Consider the following 21555-nt stretch of genomic DNA (forward strand, 5'->3'; position numbering starts at 1 on the left):
ACAATGTGATGCAGATACAAGGCTGTTGAGTTTGATATCAGATTAGGCCTAATTGAATTACCTTGGCCACAGTATGTGCTCTACTGAGTGCCATTCTATTTAATTTTATTGGTGTATCTGACAGGGACAGTACATGTAGGAATAGTCACATCTTAATAAAATAACCAATGCGATTAATATAGGAGTTCCAGCCATGGCTAATTTGTGGTCCTGTCCCTGGTTAGCTTTAGTAATAATAACTTTATATATATAAAACAGAGTTTATGAAGTGCTTTGAGAGACGAAGCGAAAGCAGGACACTCATGGAGACAATATAAGTAATATTACAAAGAACAAAACTTTTGCACACTTGTGGATCGACAGGTGCGTAGGAGAAGACCAAGGGCTGATAAAATCACACTCTCAAACACTGTTCACCTCACTTGAGATCAGGAATACATTTTGATAACAAACTTTCACAAAGACCTTTATCAGGTCATTTTACAAGGCAGTAGGAGGGACCATCTCAGACAGGTTGGTTGACCCATGTGGACCAATCAGGTCACACTACAGTCTGATATCACAGAAAAATACTATCAACTACTGACTGAAAATGCTCATGAATCAGACGGTACAAACAAAAAGCCGACAATGAAACATTCAGCATTAAATGATATGTAGGAATAAGATCATATATCACTTAAAAATAGTAATAACGTAGTCAGAGAGAGGTAAATATAATAATTGAAACTGTCCTGAAACGAAAAAGGGGACATGGAATTAGGCAAAAAATATATATACAAACCTAGACTATAACACACCTAATAAAGACAAAATACAGCATAAGAAGACCATATATTAGATAATTACATATGGGGAAAAAAATACAATATAAACAATATTCATGTCTGAAAATGAATCATGTTTTATTACAGGAAGTGCACGAAACCCACAACCAAAATAGTTATACATTCTGTTATATTACCACCTCAAGGATCCCTGAGGGTCTCTGAAACCTACTTTCAGGTGGAATTTAAACCCTTATTTAAATGTCTATATACTGCCTAAACCAAAACTATTAAAAGAAATGGGTGTGGTGCCAAGCATGAACCAGTGTGTCCACCTACTTACTGGCTCAGCTATTTGTTACCTTTTTAATTGGTCGAACATAAAACTGCAATATTCAGAGCTTCTCCGCAGCACACAGAGCCCTGCTGGTTTCCATAGTAGCCAGTCTGATTGACACCTGTGAGAACAGGTGGACAAACTGAAAGGAAGGAAAAGCAGCAAACCACTTGTGTGAGAAACCTTTCCTTTGACCTTTGTGCTGTCCATTTGTTTAATTTTAATGGAAATGATGCCACCAGAAGCGTTATTTAAGATCCGTCTTTGTACGAGCACTGCAGGGTGGAAAATAATTGAACAGGATTAATGAGCTGGTCGGGTAAATGCTGTCGGGTGAGAGGGGCGATTCTACTGCAGCTGTTAAAGCGGGAAAAAAAGATCCACATGCCTCGGTATTGCTGCTCCTCTGGGACACCCATTTCAGGAACCTGACTCTAAGCGATTAATCCATGAAAAACTAACGAACCACAACCCTCCAGGGTGGACTGCAGGAAGCTTTCCCAAATGTTTTCAACCCAAAATAAACTGTTTGACACAGCCCTCTGTTTTAATCTGCTAAATATTACAAGCCTGGATTCTTGTTTAAATTGTGTCAGCACACTCCACTACATTATTTGATAAATGTAGTTACTCAAGTACTGTTTATATAGGTGACTTTGACTGTAAAGTGATATTTTAACACAGTATCTTTACTTTTCTTTAAGCATTGAAACCACTCACTCCATGGAGAGACGCATACTGCCCATTTATACAAACTGGGCCTTCAAACGAGCAGTCAGGACTTCGCTAAGTTTGTGATGTCACAACTACACTCGCAGCACACCCGTGGTTACACAAATACGGGCAGAGCTGATCAAGGACGTTATGTTAAATCTGGACACAGCCTTGGAGGTGTGCCCCATTCATGAGAGCTGCTTAGTGGCTTTTTGAAGAAAAAAAGCTCAACTTCCCAGGTATGAAAATACACGGATCTTCCGTGTGGTGCGGCCCATGGAGCCTGCGAACTAGAGGCTAACCTCCGGTTTAGATCCCAGCTAACTTGAATGGGGATAAAATAATTTAATCGTGCGGCTCTTCTAGACTTTCCAAATTTTATTGGACCAAATGGCTCTAGTTATGACAGACATTTTTTGAGCCGCCGTGCATCACGTGATGATATAATCACACAGTTTGGCCACTATGAAAACTGGCTTCAAAGCCTGCCGCTCTTCCTGGGGGCTTGGGGGCACTGCCTTCTCAGGCCTGTGAGAACTGACCAATCAGAGCCGACCGCAGCTTTAAAGAGACAGGCACTAAAACGGATAGAGGTGCTGCAGCAATGGATAGTATGAGAAAAAGAATGTGTTTTGAGCATTAAAGCATGTAAACATGTCAGTAAAGTAGCAGAACATTCAATTACTCCAGTGAAGTCCCTTGTACTGGAGCTTGCAGGCATTATTTTGTCCAGCAGATGGCGCTGCAGGTCCTGTTTGTGCTGCATGTGGAAGAGCAGAGCCTCGGCCCCTCCTGTGCGCTGCGCCCATGCGTTGTTTTTTTTTTTCTTATTTCGCCTCCTGGATGATGAGGTGCGTGTCTCACCAAAGAGGCGCCAACGCACCGCACCGGGCTGAGGGGGAGGCAGCTAATGAGCAGACCAGACAAACAAGAAAACCTCTCCAAGACGTGCAGGCAGAGCCGGAGAGAGCATGAAGACGAGCGGCGGATGGAGGAGTGAAGATTCACCTGCAGACGCCTGAGTGAAGCGGCAGGATGGCGGGGGGCCGGAGGGGACTTGTGGCCCCTCAGAACACTTTTCTGGAGAATATTGTCAGACGGTCGAACGGTAAGGATGAGGATTGAGATGGTGCGTTCAAGTGAAAGATTCACAACATTAAAACTAAAATTCAGCCTGTCTTAGGAGGCAGGTTAGGCGACGTAACCTGTCTGAAAAAGCCAGTCAACTAATTTACGATTAAAAACAAATACAGGAGGCTAATTAGTGATGAAGCTCTGGGTGTTAATGTGCGTTAAAAAGTTCGTTTTGTTCATGGAGCTACGGTGCAAAGAGTGCACATTTTTATTTTGTGGTGTAATGATTTTCAAAATGACTGAAGCTCCTGTTCCCTGCAGGAGTGTGTGGAGAGACAGCAGGTTACATTTACTACTGATTGCATAAGGAAGTCTTAATTGAAAAATTTCATGGACCATGAATGTCTCCTCTGGATTATTGTGGTGTCTGCTGTCTTCATGCCAGTAATTTATAAATATTCTGAGTAAAATATGTGTCAGAGATGAATATGATCTCTTGATATCATCCCCCCCTTACGTTACAGATTGTTTTGAAATTGAACTATCAGGCTTTTGTTGCTGTTGTTTTAGTTTTTAAAAATTAACCTGAATACGTCTGAATAACCTCATTAAGACTACTGCCTACAAATCTTTGCTTTGCATCTTTTAATTTTGTGGATAGCAACACCAGTAATGCAACATTAAGCCCTCACCATCTTCTAATTTCCAGGCATTATACCAACTAAATTGCCATCAACCAGCAGAGTACTGCTGTGGTAAAGTGGATTAAAATTAGGGAAGCGCTATATGGATTTGTCACAACCTTTAATTATTTTCTCCTTATGACCAAAACCAATAAGATAACGGATGATTTCACATTTTCCTAACCTGTAGTTTATGCACACCTGAGGGTAACAAGGTGGGCGAAGATGGATGATTTAATATTTCACAGTTTTAATCAGATTTGTTGTGTTCAAACTCTCTGAACCCTTCTTCTGAAACGCTGCACGGCTCTACCCAGGTGCAGCAGTTTAAAGAATAAGTTCACCCAGAAATGAAAATTCAGTCATTATGTACTCACCCCCATGCTGATGGAAAGTCAGGTGAAGTTTTGTCATCCACAAAACATTTCTGGAACTTCACAGCGAAACAGTGCTGCAGCATCCTCCTAAACAACTGAAGTAGATGGGGACTTGTTTTAAAATGTATAAAACAACCAAGGAAAAACATAAAATGGCCCCATAATGCTTGTCAGAATGGATTTGAAAAGACGTTATTTACACTGTTGAGGCGCGGTCGAGCTTGTGCACCCAATTCAGACGCTAACGCTTTTAGCTTAGCAGCTACAGTGAAGCTTTTGTGTTTAAAAAGAATGTAAATAACGTCTCTTCACATCAAATTGGGATCACATTTCTTCTGGGGACTTGGATTACACCAGATGAGCTGTATGGAGGCATTTGATGTTTTTCCTCTGTATTTTCTTACATTTAGTCAGTTAGTTAAATTTAGGAGAATGCTAAAAACACAGTTTTGCTGTTTTGTGGACTAGGAAACGTCACCCGACTTTCCATCAGCATGGAGGTGAGTAGATAATGACTGAATTTTCATTTTTTGGTGAAATTTCACTTGGTATTATTTGTTCTATTTATTAGCTATACATTTTCCAATATCGAGACGATAATTTATAATTTATCCCTAATTAAAATGTGTCTTAACTGTCATGGTTTTCATCCAACCTTGCCTAAAACTCTTGACACACATTGACAGACCTCTCATTTTTAAAAACATATTCATTATCTTATTAATGATGAGGTCCTTCTCTAAAATGTAAATATTTTAGTATATTTTCTCTTACATGCTTAATAGTTTTAAAAAAGTAGTCTATAACTAGTTATGTGAAGACAGTAAGTCACAGTAGGGAGCTGGATCTTACCAAACTCTGATGGAAGTCTTACAGTATTTTTGGACATGGTTGTCAGTAATGGTTTGGCCTTTCTGAATTATTAGAATCAATATGAAGTGACAGGACTGACTGGAGAGTTATGACACTAGACAGCTAACTGTGAAACACAACCAGTAGCTTTGTGTGAGTCTGTCACGAGGCACATTTGGGGACAAAACTGAAATCACACCAGCTAATTGGCTTGAGCTATAATTGCTTCTTTTTAAAATGAGGTTTGGTTTGAGTTTGGTTTGGGGTTTTTTCAATCACTCATGGTCAGTTCTCCCAGCTGTGTGCCAAACCAATGTGTGTGTCTGTGTATGCACTCGTTGGGCCTCACTGTCAGTCTGCCCCTGTTGCACATGTCTACATTAAAATGTGTTATGACAAGAGGGAACAACTTGTTCAGAAAGGGTGAATGTGTCTCTCCAGAGCGAGGCTTTCTTTAGATGAACTGCGTGAGGATCTGGCTCCCTAAGGTGTGTAATATCTTCAAAAGTAGGAAAATCCACCCTTTAAGAACAAAAGCACATGCATATGTTTTTTTCTCATGACCTTGGGCAGTCCATGGATTAGCGAGCAGTAAATCTCTCTGAGGCTAGAAACAAAAGAGCCGAGACTATAATCAGTAGATGCCACTGAGAAGCTGTGGAGTGACTTGTGAGAGACACAGAGGTGGGTGGGCGTTCACAAACAATGAGATTATTCCTTTTTGTGACTTTAGTCAGTCACTTTTTCACTTGTCACAGCAGGAAATGCTCAAGAGCAAGTGAAAACGAGTGTCAGTAAATAATGCCAGTAAGCAAACATGGACAATATTAGGGACCTGGAACTAGAACGCTTATGAAATCCAGCCGGTGTGCTTAATATAGGCATCTTGGACCACATATTTGACGCCTAGGACCCCCTGAAATCCTCATTCACATTTTTGTTGAGTCTCAAAATTAAGCTTGTTATATCCTGTAAAGTTTATTCAGATGTTGAAGTGTTTAGAGATGAGGAGCAGGGGAAGAAAATGTTGGCAGCTGAAGATACAGTAAGTTAATCTTTCTGGTGAAGCCCCTTCTAGCATTAAGTATTTTAAACCTTTAATAAGCACAAAATTGACATATTATCACCTCTTAAGTTGTTATGGCGAACTTTTTAGCAAACACTTGCTTATTTACACATCCAGCATTTACCAAGCAAAAAAGTCATTCAGGTGCAGTCGTGTATCTGGCCTACGGGTGAATTCAAGTCCGTACTCTCTTGGCTCTGTTTTTGGTCTCCACCAATTCCTATATAAAATTTCTATTTTGATGCGAAATGCTTCACTGTGGTCACCGTTTGTCAGCCTTTTGGTGCTGAGCAGGAAGTGTACAGTGGGTTTTTTAGAGCCATTTCACTGAAAACAGCTGCCAGCTGTAGCTGAAAACAACACTATGAGGGCAGTGAGAGTGAACTAAAACAGTAAAGTTGCAGGTCGGACAACTGAACAATGAGCAGAAACTCACCTTAAAGCTCTGTGAGCCAAGGAGAGCTGCTGATAATTCCCAATTAGTTGCATAATTCCCAATGAGTTGCATTGTTTTCACATTGTCATATGTTATTATATAAAATTATAAATCATAGCCACTTTAAAGTCCAGTAGCCCAAGCCAGTCCATGCAAAATAAAGATACAGTCCTTCTTAAACTAAACCATTCCTTATTTTTCCATGTTATATAGGATGTTTAACTGTGTGCTCTTGCATATCTACATGAACTGGTTGATATAAGCCCTTGAAAGTAAATGGATCTATACGTTTCTATAGGTCTATAGATATACTATAGGGAGAAGTGTAATGGACCACTTGATTAATCTTATTAAATGCACCTGTGCTTACTGTTCTTGCTATGATGTTTCTGTAATGAAAAATGCTACACTTGATTACAGGTTGTACTGTCAACTTTGCAGATCTCTGGAGATTTTTTTTTAGCTTTGTAGAGCTCAATATTTTGGTTTACAGCACATTTAATGTATTGTTCAGTCTTACTGTTGTCATCAGCCAAATTTCCGGCAGCTGATAAACCTACTGTACGCTGTCGCTACCTGCCCAACACGTTATCATGGATCCCACTGCTTTTCTTGCTTTAACCTGCCCTACTCTGCCTCTGATTGGCTCATCTTGATATTCTCAACCTAACCCTAACCAATCTCACTCCTCATGCTTAAACCTGACCATCCAGCTAACAAAGTCAACCAATCAGAGGCAGAGAAGGGTGGGGCTTAGCAAGAATAGCAGACGGGACAAAGCTAGCGACTCATGTTAAGTGTAGAAGGCTATCTACTGTATATTAGCAGGTAAAGAGACAAACATTTCTCTCTTAGATTAGCTGTTACAGTTAACTAAATCTTAACCTTCTGTCTGAGGTCTTTGATAAATAAGACAATAGTTGCCTAAAGAAACTGTCATGTTTTAGCCAGTAGCATCCGTTCATGACAGAGCAACACGGTGAGGTGTTGCTGTTGTAACCACCTGTGTCTCTCTTTTGCTTGACACGTCCCATCTTTTCTTTTTGTCTGACATTCAACAGGTGTTTTTCACTGTAATCTGTTAACCTTCTTTTTCTTTTCAAAAATTTCAGTTTGGACACTGTCACATAGACAGACAGGTACTATAAAGTTTAGTTTGGTGTGCTGCTTATGTTTTCCTTACAGTATCTTTCTCTTTGTAACGTACCACTAAATGTTCTATACCAAATGCTGTTAATTTACAAAGCACCAATTAAACATGTTGAGATTTTTATGAAAAAAATTGCTGCAGTACAGCAGTGAATCGATAAATCCAGGGCCAATTAATCAATCACTGAGCTTCTTTACTCGCAAGATTAACATTCATCTGATCATTGTAAAATAACACGTTGGCATGGAACGTCTCATTCATCGTATTCTCTTTTCAGTTGGCATTTCAATGTGTTTTGTTTTGATGTGATCAAAGAAATGTTTTTTTGTTTTTCGTCGTTTGTGTGTGCTCATTTGTGGTCTAAAAATAGAATTTCTGTTTCTGTTTTGTGCCAGGTGGTTTTAATTCTTCTCCTGTTTCACCCGTGTGTCATCACATTGTTGTGTCTGTGTGCGTAGCGGGGGGGGGGGGGGGGGGGGGGGGGGGGGGGGTTAGCTTTGAGATCTGTCACACAGATTTGTATTTTTTTGAGGCTGCATCCCCAGTTATTACTTCTCTTGTTCCATCTAAACCCATTACATCTGCTCCTTTTGACAAAAATTGTGGACAGATTTTAGATTTACACTTTTATGTCAAAAGTTTTAAATATCTTTACTGCCTCAGCACAAAACTGTGCTTTTGCTTTTTATAATTTAGCAAACAACACATTTTTTTGGTGCATATTGATTTTTAGTTTTTATACAATGTCAAACTGCAGAAGCGGATGTGCAAATAAGTAATCACATCTAGTTTGTCTTGACGTCTTTCACAAAGTATGTTATTAATATACTATTATGGTATTTTTCCCTTACAAATCAAGGGCAAAATCGATGGCCTTTAATTGTTGTAACCATAATATAAATTGATGCAGCCATAACTTTATCCAGGAAAAATTCAGCGTATTTTTCCATGATTAATACGACACAGTGCTATCGTTTACATGTTTTATTAAAAAGCTGCCTGTTAAAATGAAAAATAAAGAAAAAACAGACATTCTCCCTCTGACACATTATGACACTGAGTAACAATATGTAAATGTTAATTATAAAACTGAGGTTTTATAATATGTTGGACACAAAATAGGTCATTAAAATAAACATCAACCCTATTATTATGTAGGTTTATTAACAATGTGTTCATGAATAAGTCTTGCCTGGAGGCCCTGACAACATTTGAATATGCAAAATAAGTCATACGAGAATTAATGTACTGCGTTTTCCATGACATTTAAAAAATCGACGACGGCAGTTATTTATATTCGTAGACTGTATTTGGCAATAAAGAGCACTTTATTATGATAATCACCATTTATAAACACAAGCACTCACTGTTTTCCCCTCCAAACCCCTCAGAAACGCCTGTTACTCAGCAAACAAAAACACAACACGAGGTACAAATTACTGCTAATGAGCATTTATGAATTAAAAACAAAAAAGTTGAGGGAGAAGATATTTGGATGTTTTCTACACAAGCAACGATTTTGTGTTTGGCTCACATTTTCTCTGCACTCGCCCCGAGTGGAGTGTGTAATGGGCCGTAGACCATCATGGACCCTAATGAAAATCTTTAAAGTGTCTTCAAAGTAGCTCTTAAAGGCAGGATCACCCAATCTTTTTAATGATAGGGGAAACATTACAAGACAAACACATTTTTAAAGAAAAAAAACATTTTTAAGTAAACATAGAGGGCGTATGTGAATGTTAAACCTTATTCATTGTTAAACTGCCATGGTGAAGGGATAACCTTCTGTTACATAAAAAAAATAATTTAGTTTTGCCCTTATTCTTTCTGTGTCTAACTGTTACTTCCTTTCTCAGTCCAACAAATCCTTGACTTTCATTTAAAACGTCATATGCCTCAACCCTTTCCCAACCCAAACTATACTTTAAGCATTTGTATATTGTCGTGTACTGCAGTCCCCCAAGTTATCTGCCGCGTTCTTTCCCTTTACTCTCAAACAGATACCAACTTCGTCCTGGGAAACGCTCAGATCGTGGACTGGCCCATCGTCTACAGCAACGATGGCTTCTGCAAGTTGTCAGGGTACCACAGAGCAGAGGTGATGCAGAAAAGCAGCACCTGCAGGTAGGCAAAAACCATCTGTGTGTCTTAATGTGACTTTTTGTGTAAATCCAAAGAATAATTTGACAGCTATTTTGCTGTATTAGATAAGCATGATTAGCCAGTGACATTACAAGAACTTGTTACAGCTACAGCTATCTTGTTAATCTGGATGAGCTTGGCTGGCACAGCGAAAATAATCATGCTGTTGCTGTACAGTTAGAGAGAGGGTGACTTTCTCTACAAGCTTTGTTTTAATGCCATAAGTGCCTCCAGGAAAAACAAAAAAAGGTTTGTAGAGCTCTCATTTCTGAATTTTATTTTGTAGTTGCGCCTCTTTAAAAGCCATTTTCAATCCCATGTGTCTGTTTGTGTGTATTTCTATTTACACCTCCTTCCACCAGGCAGAGCAACCTTATTTTGAGATTAATTCGAGGTAGTGATTTACTGTAGTCGTTCTCTTTGCTGCTGCTCATATTTATTCTTTCGGACTTTCTATAAGACATTATGTCTTCTTTTTACTGAAAAGGAAACAGTGGGCTGTGCTTCAGATCGTCACTACATACCCCCATTGCCCATGTGCTCATGTGTTTTCAGATTCTTTTGCATAATTTCTTAACAATCATCGGGATCAGAGGAGGAGTTAATGCTGCAGAAACATTTAACGATCATTTTTAAAACCAAATAGTGAGACTTGCTTCTGGTTCGGGGCAACAGCTGCAATAACACGGCTATTGAATCAATCTGTTGTGGTTAAAGATCCCCTCCACACATGTATTAAAGCTTATGTAAAAATTCCCTAATGTGTTTCTGATTTAGTTTCTGCTGGAAAAAAAAGTCTAATTATCACATTAAAATCTTCAAAAAGTGTCTAGTGTCAAACTATGCATGTATGTGATTCTACACAGTGAAGCTCAAACATTCAACTGTAGGAACAAGAAGAAAAACTTTAAGATTTAAGGGACTTAAAGATCAGAGCTATGTTAGCAGCTGTGTGAGGCTGTACAAACAAATGTCAGCATGCTCACAATGTAAGTGCTAACATGCTGATGTTGAGAAGTTTCATTATCCTCTACCATTTTTAGACTCACTTGGGGTGTATATAAACCTGCTAAAAAATATGCAATTGACTCCTTTCCTATTGCCAGGAAACAAGTTTGCTTCTTCAGTCTCTCTCTCAAACACAGCGCCAACTCAATGATGTTCGAAACCAACGTGGTACCAAATGACATGTCAGGCAACCAGGTGCACTAACAAGCTTGTACAAAACAACAGTATAACTAGGCCTGACATCAGCGTGACATCAGTGCATTTACAAGCGGGTTAATAACAGAGAATATCTCTCTCTCTTTCCCCGTGTTTCTCTGCAGAGCATGTGCAAATGTCAGCAGAAGGGAGGTGTAGTGTGTGGGCAGTTGTTAATTTATGACGGATGGTGTTATTTATTCTCTTAGACGGATACAAAGAAATACAAGTAAAGAAATGCTAAAATGGGTCTCCAGGCGGTCATTAATATATCTGGGTGGCCCGCACAAGTAAAGTCTATGTGTGGGAAACACTGACACTTCATCCTAAAGGGGGGACGTGAATGTGCATACGAGGTTTAATGGCAATCCAATAACTGTCGAGACATTTCACAAATGTCAACCTCAGCGTGACATTGCAGGAAAAGTCAGGCTATTGACAAAGTATTCAGGATTCATCTTCTGGGGACCTTGAATGTCTGGACCAAATTTTATGGCAATTCATATTTCAGTCTAGACCAAAGCCATTCTGCTAGCAAGTCTGAGCTTTAAGGAACCACTAAACTTTCGATTTTCACTTTATGAAAGTGTGGATACAGATAAGGTTCCTCCACAGGGTCAATACTGACCGAATGAGGAGTACAGTTTTGTAGTTCTCATGGGCCTTTCTTTATATTAGACCCAGCTGTGAGGCGACGTTGGATCGACTGCCTCCCTTCAGCAGAGCATCTTAGCAGAGGAAGTTAAAATCAGTGAATGAGAATGCCACTCACTTTATGATATTCCTGTAATTTAAGACAGGTCAGAAGATTTTTTTTTCTCTTGCAAAGATAAAAAGCGATAACTCAGACAAAAACCTGTGATGTAATCAGGTTGTAACAACTGAAACTGACTACAAACAGTGAAAGTGTGGGCGGTGTCCCGGTGTGCTCCCTCCAAAACTTTTCACCTCAAGGAATAAAAGCAAATCCTAAAACGGGTATCATTCCTCTTTGAGTGAACAGTTTCTGGACTCTGTATTTATTGTGCCGGTAAGAAGCGAGCCAGTAACCAGCACATTAATGGGATCACATGGAAACAGTTGGTGCTGCCAGATTTGAAAACCGTGGGCGATTTCGTCTGTTGTGGGAGATTGTGTTTGTCACAGCCAGCACTGCGGCTATTACTGATTTAGACCCTTGGGTCCCTAAGCATAAGCTTCAGAACACTTGCCAATACAAATATTGAACAGTGAGTGTGAGATGGTTTGTTTCAGGTTTATTTTTAGGGTGCTTGATGGAATGAAGTCTTATTTTAATAAGAGGAAGGAAAATGGACCTATAATCGTTTGACTGTGTTTGAAACCTGTAAATGCAGAAAATCAACCAGAGATTTCAGGAAATGACAATGTGATATTTGACAACAAATTCAATGACGGTTATACAATAAATAAAATAACAATACTCCTCAAAATAAACTGGACCAAAGATATGAAAATGAATTAGTATTGTGACCAGTGGTACATCTACATTAAAGCAGCTACAAGGAACTTTTTTTGTGTTGATTCTGGCGCCCCCTAAGTCCAGATAAGTCGCAATCTGTCCCGGTGACAGACATTAAGAGCAACAGTACATCAAAGACATCTATACACTGTGTTGCAGAGATGTCTACTGAAGTTAGGATGCTAACCAGCTAGCTCCAGCCCGGCCCGACTTCCGTGTCTTATGGGGCCTGGAGTCGTAGTCCTCAACAGAGCCGCTGTAAATCACCTCCAAACTATACCCCCTCTCTTCAAGCTCCCTGTGGTTTCATATGCTGTGCCCAGCCGCTTCACTGGGAAGCGGCTGAGCCCTGTCGAGTGTGGTGCGGGCAAACATCTGTCTGCTAATGGGCCACTTAGATCACCAGCTGACTGAGCTACTTGCTAACGGCAACTGTCGCTACAGCTACAGCAAAAAGTTTGATTTTGAATGTCTGTCCATTTCTTACAAATTACACCTTTACATCCAGCATTTTTTTTCACATGAGTTTTCAATCATGCAGATGAATCTCACGTCATGTTGACTTTTGCTTCTGTAATAATGTTTAGTCACTTTCAGACAGGTTTATTTCACGCTATACATAACATTTATCACTATGAAATCTACCTGGCCTTTAGATTTTAGAGCCTGTACTTTCACAGTCATCCAACAGCTTGGTTCTTTATTGGTAGTTTTAAAAGGCATCACCACCCACTTTCATTATTCTTTGAATGTCCCTCTATGCCTTTAATCATTTGATCTTTTAGCTTTTTATTTCCTGTCACAAAATATCTTCCAGAGCCTGATTGAGTCGTCTTCAAAAACATCAAACAATCACACTCTGTGAATGTTTTATGGCCTGACAAACATAAAACGTATACTCATTTCCCCTGTTATAGTCTTAATATCTGAGCCTCTTTTGCTGCAGATGTGTAGATCAAAGATGTTATTTCCATCTCAACGGCTCTTACTGTGTTCTTGGTCTCTTCAATTATGTATATATATGTTTCTTTTTCCATATTGGATGCGGTAAACATACAGTGACAAACCTGTGGGAATTTTCTCACGCATGACGAGAAAGTCACTTGAGGAATTATTTTCTTTGAAGAGAGTCACATTCCTCCTGGCTCAAAGAAGAGAGAGAGGACAGTCGTCAGCGATATTACATCAAGCACTGGTCTGAAAAGTCTCTGCAGCGTCAGAATGTAGTCTCATTAAATTTAGCCTTCCTTTTGTATTTCATAACAAACTGTGAGTTATATTTAGATCATGCTGGAGCAGGCTGCCGCTGAGGGTGGCGGTAACAAGCAAAGTGAGATGAATGTCTCTGCAGCATGGTTAAATGTGCTCACGCTTGCTTGACCCATCTTCAGGTTTAATTTGTTTTTGAGAGCAACTTTGCGTTTGGCCAATTAGACACCAGGCTACATGTATCTTTTAATGCTTTCAGGATGCATTTCAGGGAGTTTAAATCTACTTTTCTACAGCCTAATTTGGCAGAGCACCTCTCCAAGGTCTCTAAGTAGCAATCAGTAACCGATCTACACAGTTCAGGGGTGAATCTTGATAAATCATCTTGTTTTCCAAGAAACAAAGAGGAAAAGTTCAATAAGGTGACTTAAAAAGGTGCCGTCAAAGCAACAAAATACCACATTGTAAGCAGAGAATACTTGGCAACTATAACACGTTAAGATATTCACACATTGAGCTTTCCTCAGCACTCTTTTGTGCCAGAACGAGAATGCTCGTCGAAGTCTATTAAATATTCAAATTGTTATTTCCCTTTGTGTTTTCCAGCTTTATGTACGGGGAGCTCACGGACAAGGACACGACGGAAAAAGTGCGACTAACATTCGAGAATTATGAGATGAACTCGTTTGAAATACTGATGTACAAGAAGAACAGTAAGTAGCGACGCCACGTGCGAGCAAAGAGAAAAATAATGTGAAGTTCCACTCTCTTGTCATGCAAATGTATTCAGAGCTTCTCTAACATACAGCTGAGTTCAAAGGCAGCCCAGAACATTTCTACCTCTGCAGAAATGTGCTAATGAGTTGAGAGCCAGACCAGAGAAACCTTTCCCAGAAAAATGTGGTGCTGTGTTTGTTTCCACTCACAGGTGCGACCTCCCTCTCCTCGCAGGTGTTACAGGGAGACGTGGAAAGTTTTGAAAGTCCAGAATATTTCGGATGTCTCCCTCGTGTGCATCCACTGTCATGTCCTCTAAAAATAAGCAGCTAAATATTTGTCTTTTTATACTTTCAGGGACGCCTGTTTGGTTTTTTGTGAAGATTGCTCCCATTCGAAACGAACAAGAGAAAGTGGTCCTGTTTCTGTGCACGTTCAGTGACATCACGGCCTTTAAACAGCCCATCGAAGACGATTCCTCCAAAGGTTCGAGTCCACAAATTTCATTTGTTCAACTTCATGCTTTTTATCACAAAGGATGCTTTTTCTAAAGCTGCCAAAGAAAGTTTATTCTACTTCAGAGTCATTAAAATAGAAACACAAAAATGCTTTTAAATCATAGTTGGGCATCAGCTGGCCCAAAAAAATCCATTCAAATTTTTGTCACATTGTCTGAGAAATATGTGTGATCTAAAACTTTATAAAATGAGACAGTGTGAGGCGTCAGCGATCACCGCTCGACCCTGTGCATTGTGCATCTGCTCTGGCAAGTACCCACTGAGTCAAAAATGCACCCCATCATGACGGTTATCAGCAGACAACAAAAAACAATTCATTGAACTGTATAACCGCTGAAGACAGCAAAAATAGAACATGAATTAGTGCAAGTGAGTGACTTAAAACAAGCAGTAGTGACAACAACAGGATGTGGAAATTACATGAAAGTGAGAGTGTAGCTCAGCTTCAGCATCAACAGGTAGCACTCTGCTGAAGGCTGTTGCATCAGTTAAAGGATAAGTGCACTCAAAAATGAAAATCACCGTCATGCTGATAGAAAGTCGAGTGAAGTTTCGTAGTCAACTAAAACATTTCTTCACAGTAAAACAGTGTCACAGCATTCTACTCAACAGCAGAAGTAGATGGGGACTTGGTGTAAAATGCAAAGTCCAAGTCTCCAGAAGCCCTGAAGCCCCAAAACACTTTTAACTTAGCAGCTACAGTGAAGATTTCGGCTTTATAAACAGCGTAAATGACGTCTTTTCAAATCAGTTTGGGACCTTGGGGCTTCTACAAACGTGGATGATGCCAGAAGAGCTGGTATCTCTCCCTTAACATGTGCATTTGCGTACGAGGAACAGCGGATAAGCTTCATTGTTTATTTAATACTCCTGTCTGAAAATATTTGTTTCAGGAGGTTAAAGTTTAATCTGTTTCCTCTGGAGAGTTTCCTCTGTCCTGTCAAGTCTATAAGCTTCTAGTTTTGCTGCTTAAATGTACCACAGCATCTGCTATAGTGACATTACTGTGTGCATGTTTAAAATGACTGAAAGCAGCCTCTCTATTCATTAATTCAGAGTAAACAGGTGTTGTGAGTCCGCTTATGTAGGTGCATCTTACCATCTGAATAGTGCAACATTTAAATAGCAGGTGAGCACAAGTACATTTGTCATAACACAACATGGGCGCTGGGCTTGAAAAAGCACTGCACTGGGAACGACACTTGCGCCAGGAGTAAGATAGAGCCCAATAACTCAATTTTCTTTTTTGGGTGAACTTATCCTTTAATACATGCATTAACATGAATAAAGCCATTAACTCCAAAAGAATGCTTTTTAAGACAGCAATACTGCCTTGACAAAAAAAAATGTTTAAAACAAGATTTAAGGACTTGTTGTTCAGGGATGTCTTGCTCGACCTGGTTTTCTGATGTAATACATTCCAGATAAAGTGAATCAGATGGCGTCAGCTTATAGAAACACAAACTTGAGGCTTTTTTAAGCTGTTGGGCTTAGCAGTTTTTCAGTACTGAAAAAAGTATTTTGAAACTCTGTCTTTTCACAACTTCCAGAAGTTTCTTCAGCATTCTTTTGCCCCGGGAAATATCCTGTACCAGAAAAGTTGTACATCATAATGTTGAAGTTTGTATGTGTTTGTCCTCCTCAGGCTGGGGAAAGTTTGCCCGACTGACTCGAGCTCTAACAAGCAGTCGAGGAGTTTTACAACAGCTGCAGCCAACAGTTCATAAAGGAGAGAATGTCCACAAGCACTCCCGCTTAGCTGAGGTATGAAGGATACATGGGATTTTTATTTCTGTGCTGTAAACTAGAGAAGGTCTTTCAGGTCATCTTCTATGACGTACGCAGCACTTCTTATAAGCAGGTCAGCCATAAGTCACCATCAGGACGACACAGTTTGAGCACCAAGCTGAAGTATTTTTGTCCTCCTGCTGCGTTTATTTATTTGTCTGTCTCTGAGTTTTACTGACTTGCTGTTTTTCATCAGGTACTGCAGCTGGGCTCAGATATCCTACCTCAGTACAAGCAGGAGACCCCCAAAACCCCTCCTCACATCATCCTGCACTACTGCCTCTTCAAGACCACATGGGATTGGGTCATCCTCATCCTCACCTTCTACACAGCCATCATGGTGCCCTACAACGTCTCCTTCAAGACGAAGCAGAACAACGTGACGTGGCTGGTGGTGGACAGCATCGTGGACGTCATCTTCCTGGTGGACATCGTTTTAAACTTCCACACCACGTTCGTCGGACCCGCCGGTGAGGTCATCTCAGACCCCAAGCTGATTCGGATGAACTACCTGAAGACGTGGTTTGTTATCGACCTGCTGTCCTGCCTGCCGTACGACGTCATCAACGCCTTCGAGAACGTCGACGAGGTCAGTGCAGTGGTTATGTGTTTGTGCTGGCACTGAATGATAGTTGATTAAGCTGATCAAGAGAAAATGAATCGGCAATCTTTTTTAGAATCTGTTTAATCCATTTAGTCGTTATTCAAGCCCGCTAACAGATGTTTGGCAACCAGACACCCTGGTTAGGTTTGGTCCCCTGACTGAGGCTGTGATGTCTGCAGGATGGCAGGTCTGCTGATCAACCATTATGCATCATCGACCGTGATTATTGACTTGCCATGATCATTATGACCCTGACCTCTGCAGTGGGTAATGTCACAGTATGCTGACTCATAAAATGCATCGACTTCACTGACACTCCAAACTAAATTGTGCCTAAGTTGGCAGCCCTGATTAAAATACATGGTAAAGTGGCAACAGATAGCTTCCCCCTCTAGCTTATCTGAGTGGTATTATTGTTGGCGCTGTGGGTGCAAAGACAACAGGATCGTTTATGTTTTCCCCAAAATTTGAGTTTATTCAATCATTCAGTCTATAATAGAAATTGATAATGGATCGCCAGTTAACCTTCCTTCTCCCCGGTGACCACGTGCCCATTTGTTCTGTTGTTTTGTAATGTTGTTACATTTTCAGCAGGAGGTTGCTGTGGATTGCAGCGCTTTGTGTGCAATATGGAAATGGGCCAGGAGCCTATACACTATTAATAAAAACTTTCAATCATCTCGGGGGCCGGAAAAAATCGTCAGGTTTGACACACGTCTTAGGTAATTGTAAACAAAAATGAATTCATCCCAGTGCTAACAAATTGGAAATTGCTCCGTCTGCTCGGCTTTTCCCACTAAATTGGGATTTAAAATCCTGGAGATGATCTTTTCTAAGGTGACTGACAGGTTATTAGGTGTCCACGCCGGCACTCCAGCCCATTTATTAACCTGTGTACATCAGATCCCGCTCACTGGTTGTTGTTTTGTACAGTGACAGTGAATAAAAGACGAGTTGGAACGAGCAGCATAATAATATGCTTGTTTGTGAATTCATAAATGTTGGGACTGTAATGAGGAGTGTTTGCTGGAGAGCTATCACAGGATCTCGAGATAATTGGCACATTTTTAATTGGGGAAGGAGTGTTACATTATTAAACTGAGGCACTCTTCAGTCCTGTGCTGTGTCACTGAAGCCCTAAAACCATTAACACCTTATGACAGCTGACAAAAGGACTGAATCAGGCGGAAACGTGCCGTGATTAAGCATGTTATGTTTGGACTTGGTCACTTTTAACCGGATGTTTACCATTTTACCATCTACTTATGCTCTTTATGTGAATATTTTAGACTGTATGGTTGTGTTAGAAGGGAAAAGACTGAAAGTTTGAAGGTTATTTGTCTGTTTAGTTGTTGAAGTTGTTTAGATTTGACAACATCGCATACCTGCTTTTGTTTGATTGAGAGGAAAAACAACTTTACAGAAGACGCACATATTGAATTATTGCATGTATTTGCTGATGAAATTCAGCTGATACTCAGATTGTATGTCTCACTGTATCTGATTGAAAATATCTTTATGGTTGCACAGTAAAGAAATCCAAATGTTTTATGGAGATCACTGTTCTTTCCACCAACATACACACACACACATTAATTAAGTGGCGCCTCAGGGTCCTGCACTTGCCGTTTTTCATTATAATAATGCATCATTGTGTGTGTTTGTGTGTGCCCGTGTGTGTTTAAATGTGTCACATCTCATGATGTGTGTGTGTGTGCTGTGTAAAATGCTGCGATAGCGTTTAAGCAGCATAGTGTGAGTCGGCTCTCGGGGGCTGTCGGGAAGCACATACAGTACGAGGTGATGGAAATGCTGCTGTAATGCTGCAAAAAAGAGGCTTGTTTGCGTGCAGCTAGCACTGAGTTGTATTTGCAGCGTCCAGCATTTTGGCCCTTTCTAGGCTTTCAACATTTCAGCATCCTAAACGCTGACAAGTTCAACTGACCGGAGAAGAGGCAGGCAGAGGTCAGCAGATGGGGAAAAAGGAAAGCCTCTTGTGATTTAAAAGATAGCACTGGTGTTATTTGATCTTTTCAGTGTCATCGAGGAAAAAAACAAAGCCAAAAAGAATTTGTTGGCGTATAAAAAACTATTAAAAACAAGTGAAAGAGCCACACTGTTGCTTTTGAGAGATCCATTCCTTCATAATGATGAACACAGGCTTTGGCAATTAGCATCCATTTAAATAATCAATTTTAAACTAACAACTACTAAAACGAAAATATCACATATTTCATCGTTACCACTGTTCACCGTTCACATTTGTATGTGTCATAGGTTACGTACAATACTGACATTTCAATTTCGTGTCCTAGCACGTTCACATTACATGTTTATGAGCTGACTTTCATACTGTGAGGTGGAGGGGATGGTGGTGGAGTTAGGTTGAGAGGGCTGCCAAGCCAGTGACCGCAGTTCAAGACTGCGTTTCAACATTTGTGAGGGTGAAACCACTGGAAATGCTCTGGGAGAACTCGTGTCAATTTCCATCCATGTTTGTGCTACAAAAACAAGATTTTTTTTTTTGACATGAAGTCAGGACATCCCCAGCCTGTTTGTAACAATAAAACAGCATAAGCAGACTAAGTAAAGACATAACAATTAAAACAATTAGACAAACTAACAAAAGAAAGTTGATATAAAAGAAAATTAATTAAAAGCAGTAGTGAACAGGTAGGTCTTTAGCTTGGATTTAAAAGTACTCAGCGCTGTGTCAAGGCAATTTGTTCCACATTGCTGACAAAACCAGGTGCTTAGAAGGATTTTAAGGATTTTATTTTTTAAGGATATTACTGCGCACATGGACATGTTTTAAATTACCGATAGCAGCCTCTCTAATCCCTAAAGCGGAAAGTCCTAGCTTTATGTACCCCCTATGAAGACGCATCTTACCATCTGAATAATGCATCCTGTAGCAGCAGAAAAAATACGACCATGTTTTTCTTGTTCTAAGGCGCAATTACTTTCTGCTCCCTGAAGATAGCCATGCACCATCAATGCTCCTGACCTCATTTTAAAGGAGACCTTTTATGCGTTTTTGTTTTTTTCTTCTTGTGCATGTAAAAGATCTTGAGAGTTAAAAAGGTCAAACTCCGCACCAACAGAAGCTCCTTTCTGCCACAGAAAACACTGCTCTTGAAACGCCTCCTCAGTAGTCTTGGCACATAAGAATTGATTTAGAACAGCTGCTCTGTTGTTGTCAATAGCGCTGGTTCAGTCGTGTGTGAGCTGACCAATAAGAGGCGACTGGGTATATGGACGGGGGGTCTCTTAAAGAGACAAGAGCTAAAACAGAGCGTTTCAAAGAGACAGACAGACAATCTTCTGTTTGTTAAAACAATAAAAAAACAATCATAAAGACAACAGCTATTGTCCTGAAATAATTTAATCATTCAAGTGATTAGTTTATCAACAAATACTAACAACTATATCAAAATTGTTGATTAAATTGCTCAGCATTTTTTGGCTCATTCATTCAGTGGCTCTCCACAGCTTCTCAAAAAGTAATCGTTTTACATATAGTAATTGTATATTAAATATTTTGGACTTAATGGTAATCAGTTAATAGAGAAAAAAAGAATCAACAATAGTGAAAATGTAGGTTGCATTTTTACTGTGAGGCTCAAGTGTACATTTTGATCACGATACGGTGACGGACACATCTGCTGTAAAGGGACAGCAACAATATGACCATCCACCTCCAGGATCATCTTCCACTGAATCTCTGCTACAACTCAGTGACTCCAATTTGCTCCAAATTGCTTTGAGGCAATCCGTGGCAAGCGTAAATGAGAGCGAGTAAACAATTGCCCGTGTTATTAAACCGGCGCAGAAACATCTTGCCGCTGCTACAGACCTTAATGACTGACATGAATAACTTTGATGGCTGTTTTCCCCCAACAGGTTTCCAAATAAGGAAAGGGAAGATCATTAACGAGAAGCGGCTGTCAAAGTTGTTCTTGGCAAAGTTAACGTCACCTCGAGACTGACTGAAGCTCATAGTCGTTATGTCATTCCAGTTTCTAATGACTGATAACCCAAAACAACAACAAAACAAGCACTTCATGTTGCTGCCCGACAGACAAAGTGACGAAGCTTTCACCGCATGCTTTGGTTCATGCTGCACATGCTTTACGAACACAGATGAGGTTGTTTTTTTATGTTTCTTTTTATTTAAAGCCTTTATTGTATATCTCATGTGTTTATTCATCGCTTACCACTGATCAAGTGTCTTCTCTCTTACATGTGCTTTTGTTTTTGTTTTTCTTCTTTTCCATCCCTCCGTTCTGTTTGCATGGCCCCCCCCTTCCACTTCTGCCTGTATTCATGCATGGGACGTGATGGGAAGAATTGGAACCACCGAGCTGTCACTCAAGTAGGCTTCAGTTTGATTAGAATATGATAATGAACAGTTTTGTGTTTTATTTCCTCCACATTT

The 21555-nt window shown here is 40.0% G+C and overlaps 1 protein-coding gene across 2 annotated transcripts in view; it reads left to right on the top strand.

The window, feature by feature from the left end:
- Positions 1 to 2756: 2756 nt before the first annotated feature.
- Positions 2757 to 21555, top strand: part of kcnh1a (potassium voltage-gated channel, subfamily H (eag-related), member 1a) — a 39947-nt gene continuing 21148 nt past the window's right edge. Inside the window, exons 1-7 of one of the 2 annotated variants that reach the window (XM_073481977.1) lie at positions 2757 to 2926; positions 9457 to 9580; positions 14097 to 14203; positions 14565 to 14693; positions 16371 to 16489; positions 16710 to 17102; positions 21466 to 21492. In XM_073481977.1, the coding sequence (XP_073338078.1) occupies positions 2854 to 2926; positions 9457 to 9580; positions 14097 to 14203; positions 14565 to 14693; positions 16371 to 16489; positions 16710 to 17102; positions 21466 to 21492 (972 nt within the window). In that variant the 5' untranslated portion in view covers positions 2757 to 2853. The remainder of the gene's footprint in view (positions 2927 to 9456; positions 9581 to 14096; positions 14204 to 14564; positions 14694 to 16370; positions 16490 to 16709; positions 17103 to 21465; positions 21493 to 21555) is intronic. The other variant, XM_073481978.1, reaches the window with a different exon arrangement.

Source organism: Pagrus major, chromosome 15 (genome assembly GCF_040436345.1).
Source record: "Pagrus major chromosome 15, Pma_NU_1.0".
NCBI lineage: Eukaryota > Metazoa > Chordata > Actinopteri > Spariformes > Sparidae > Pagrus > Pagrus major.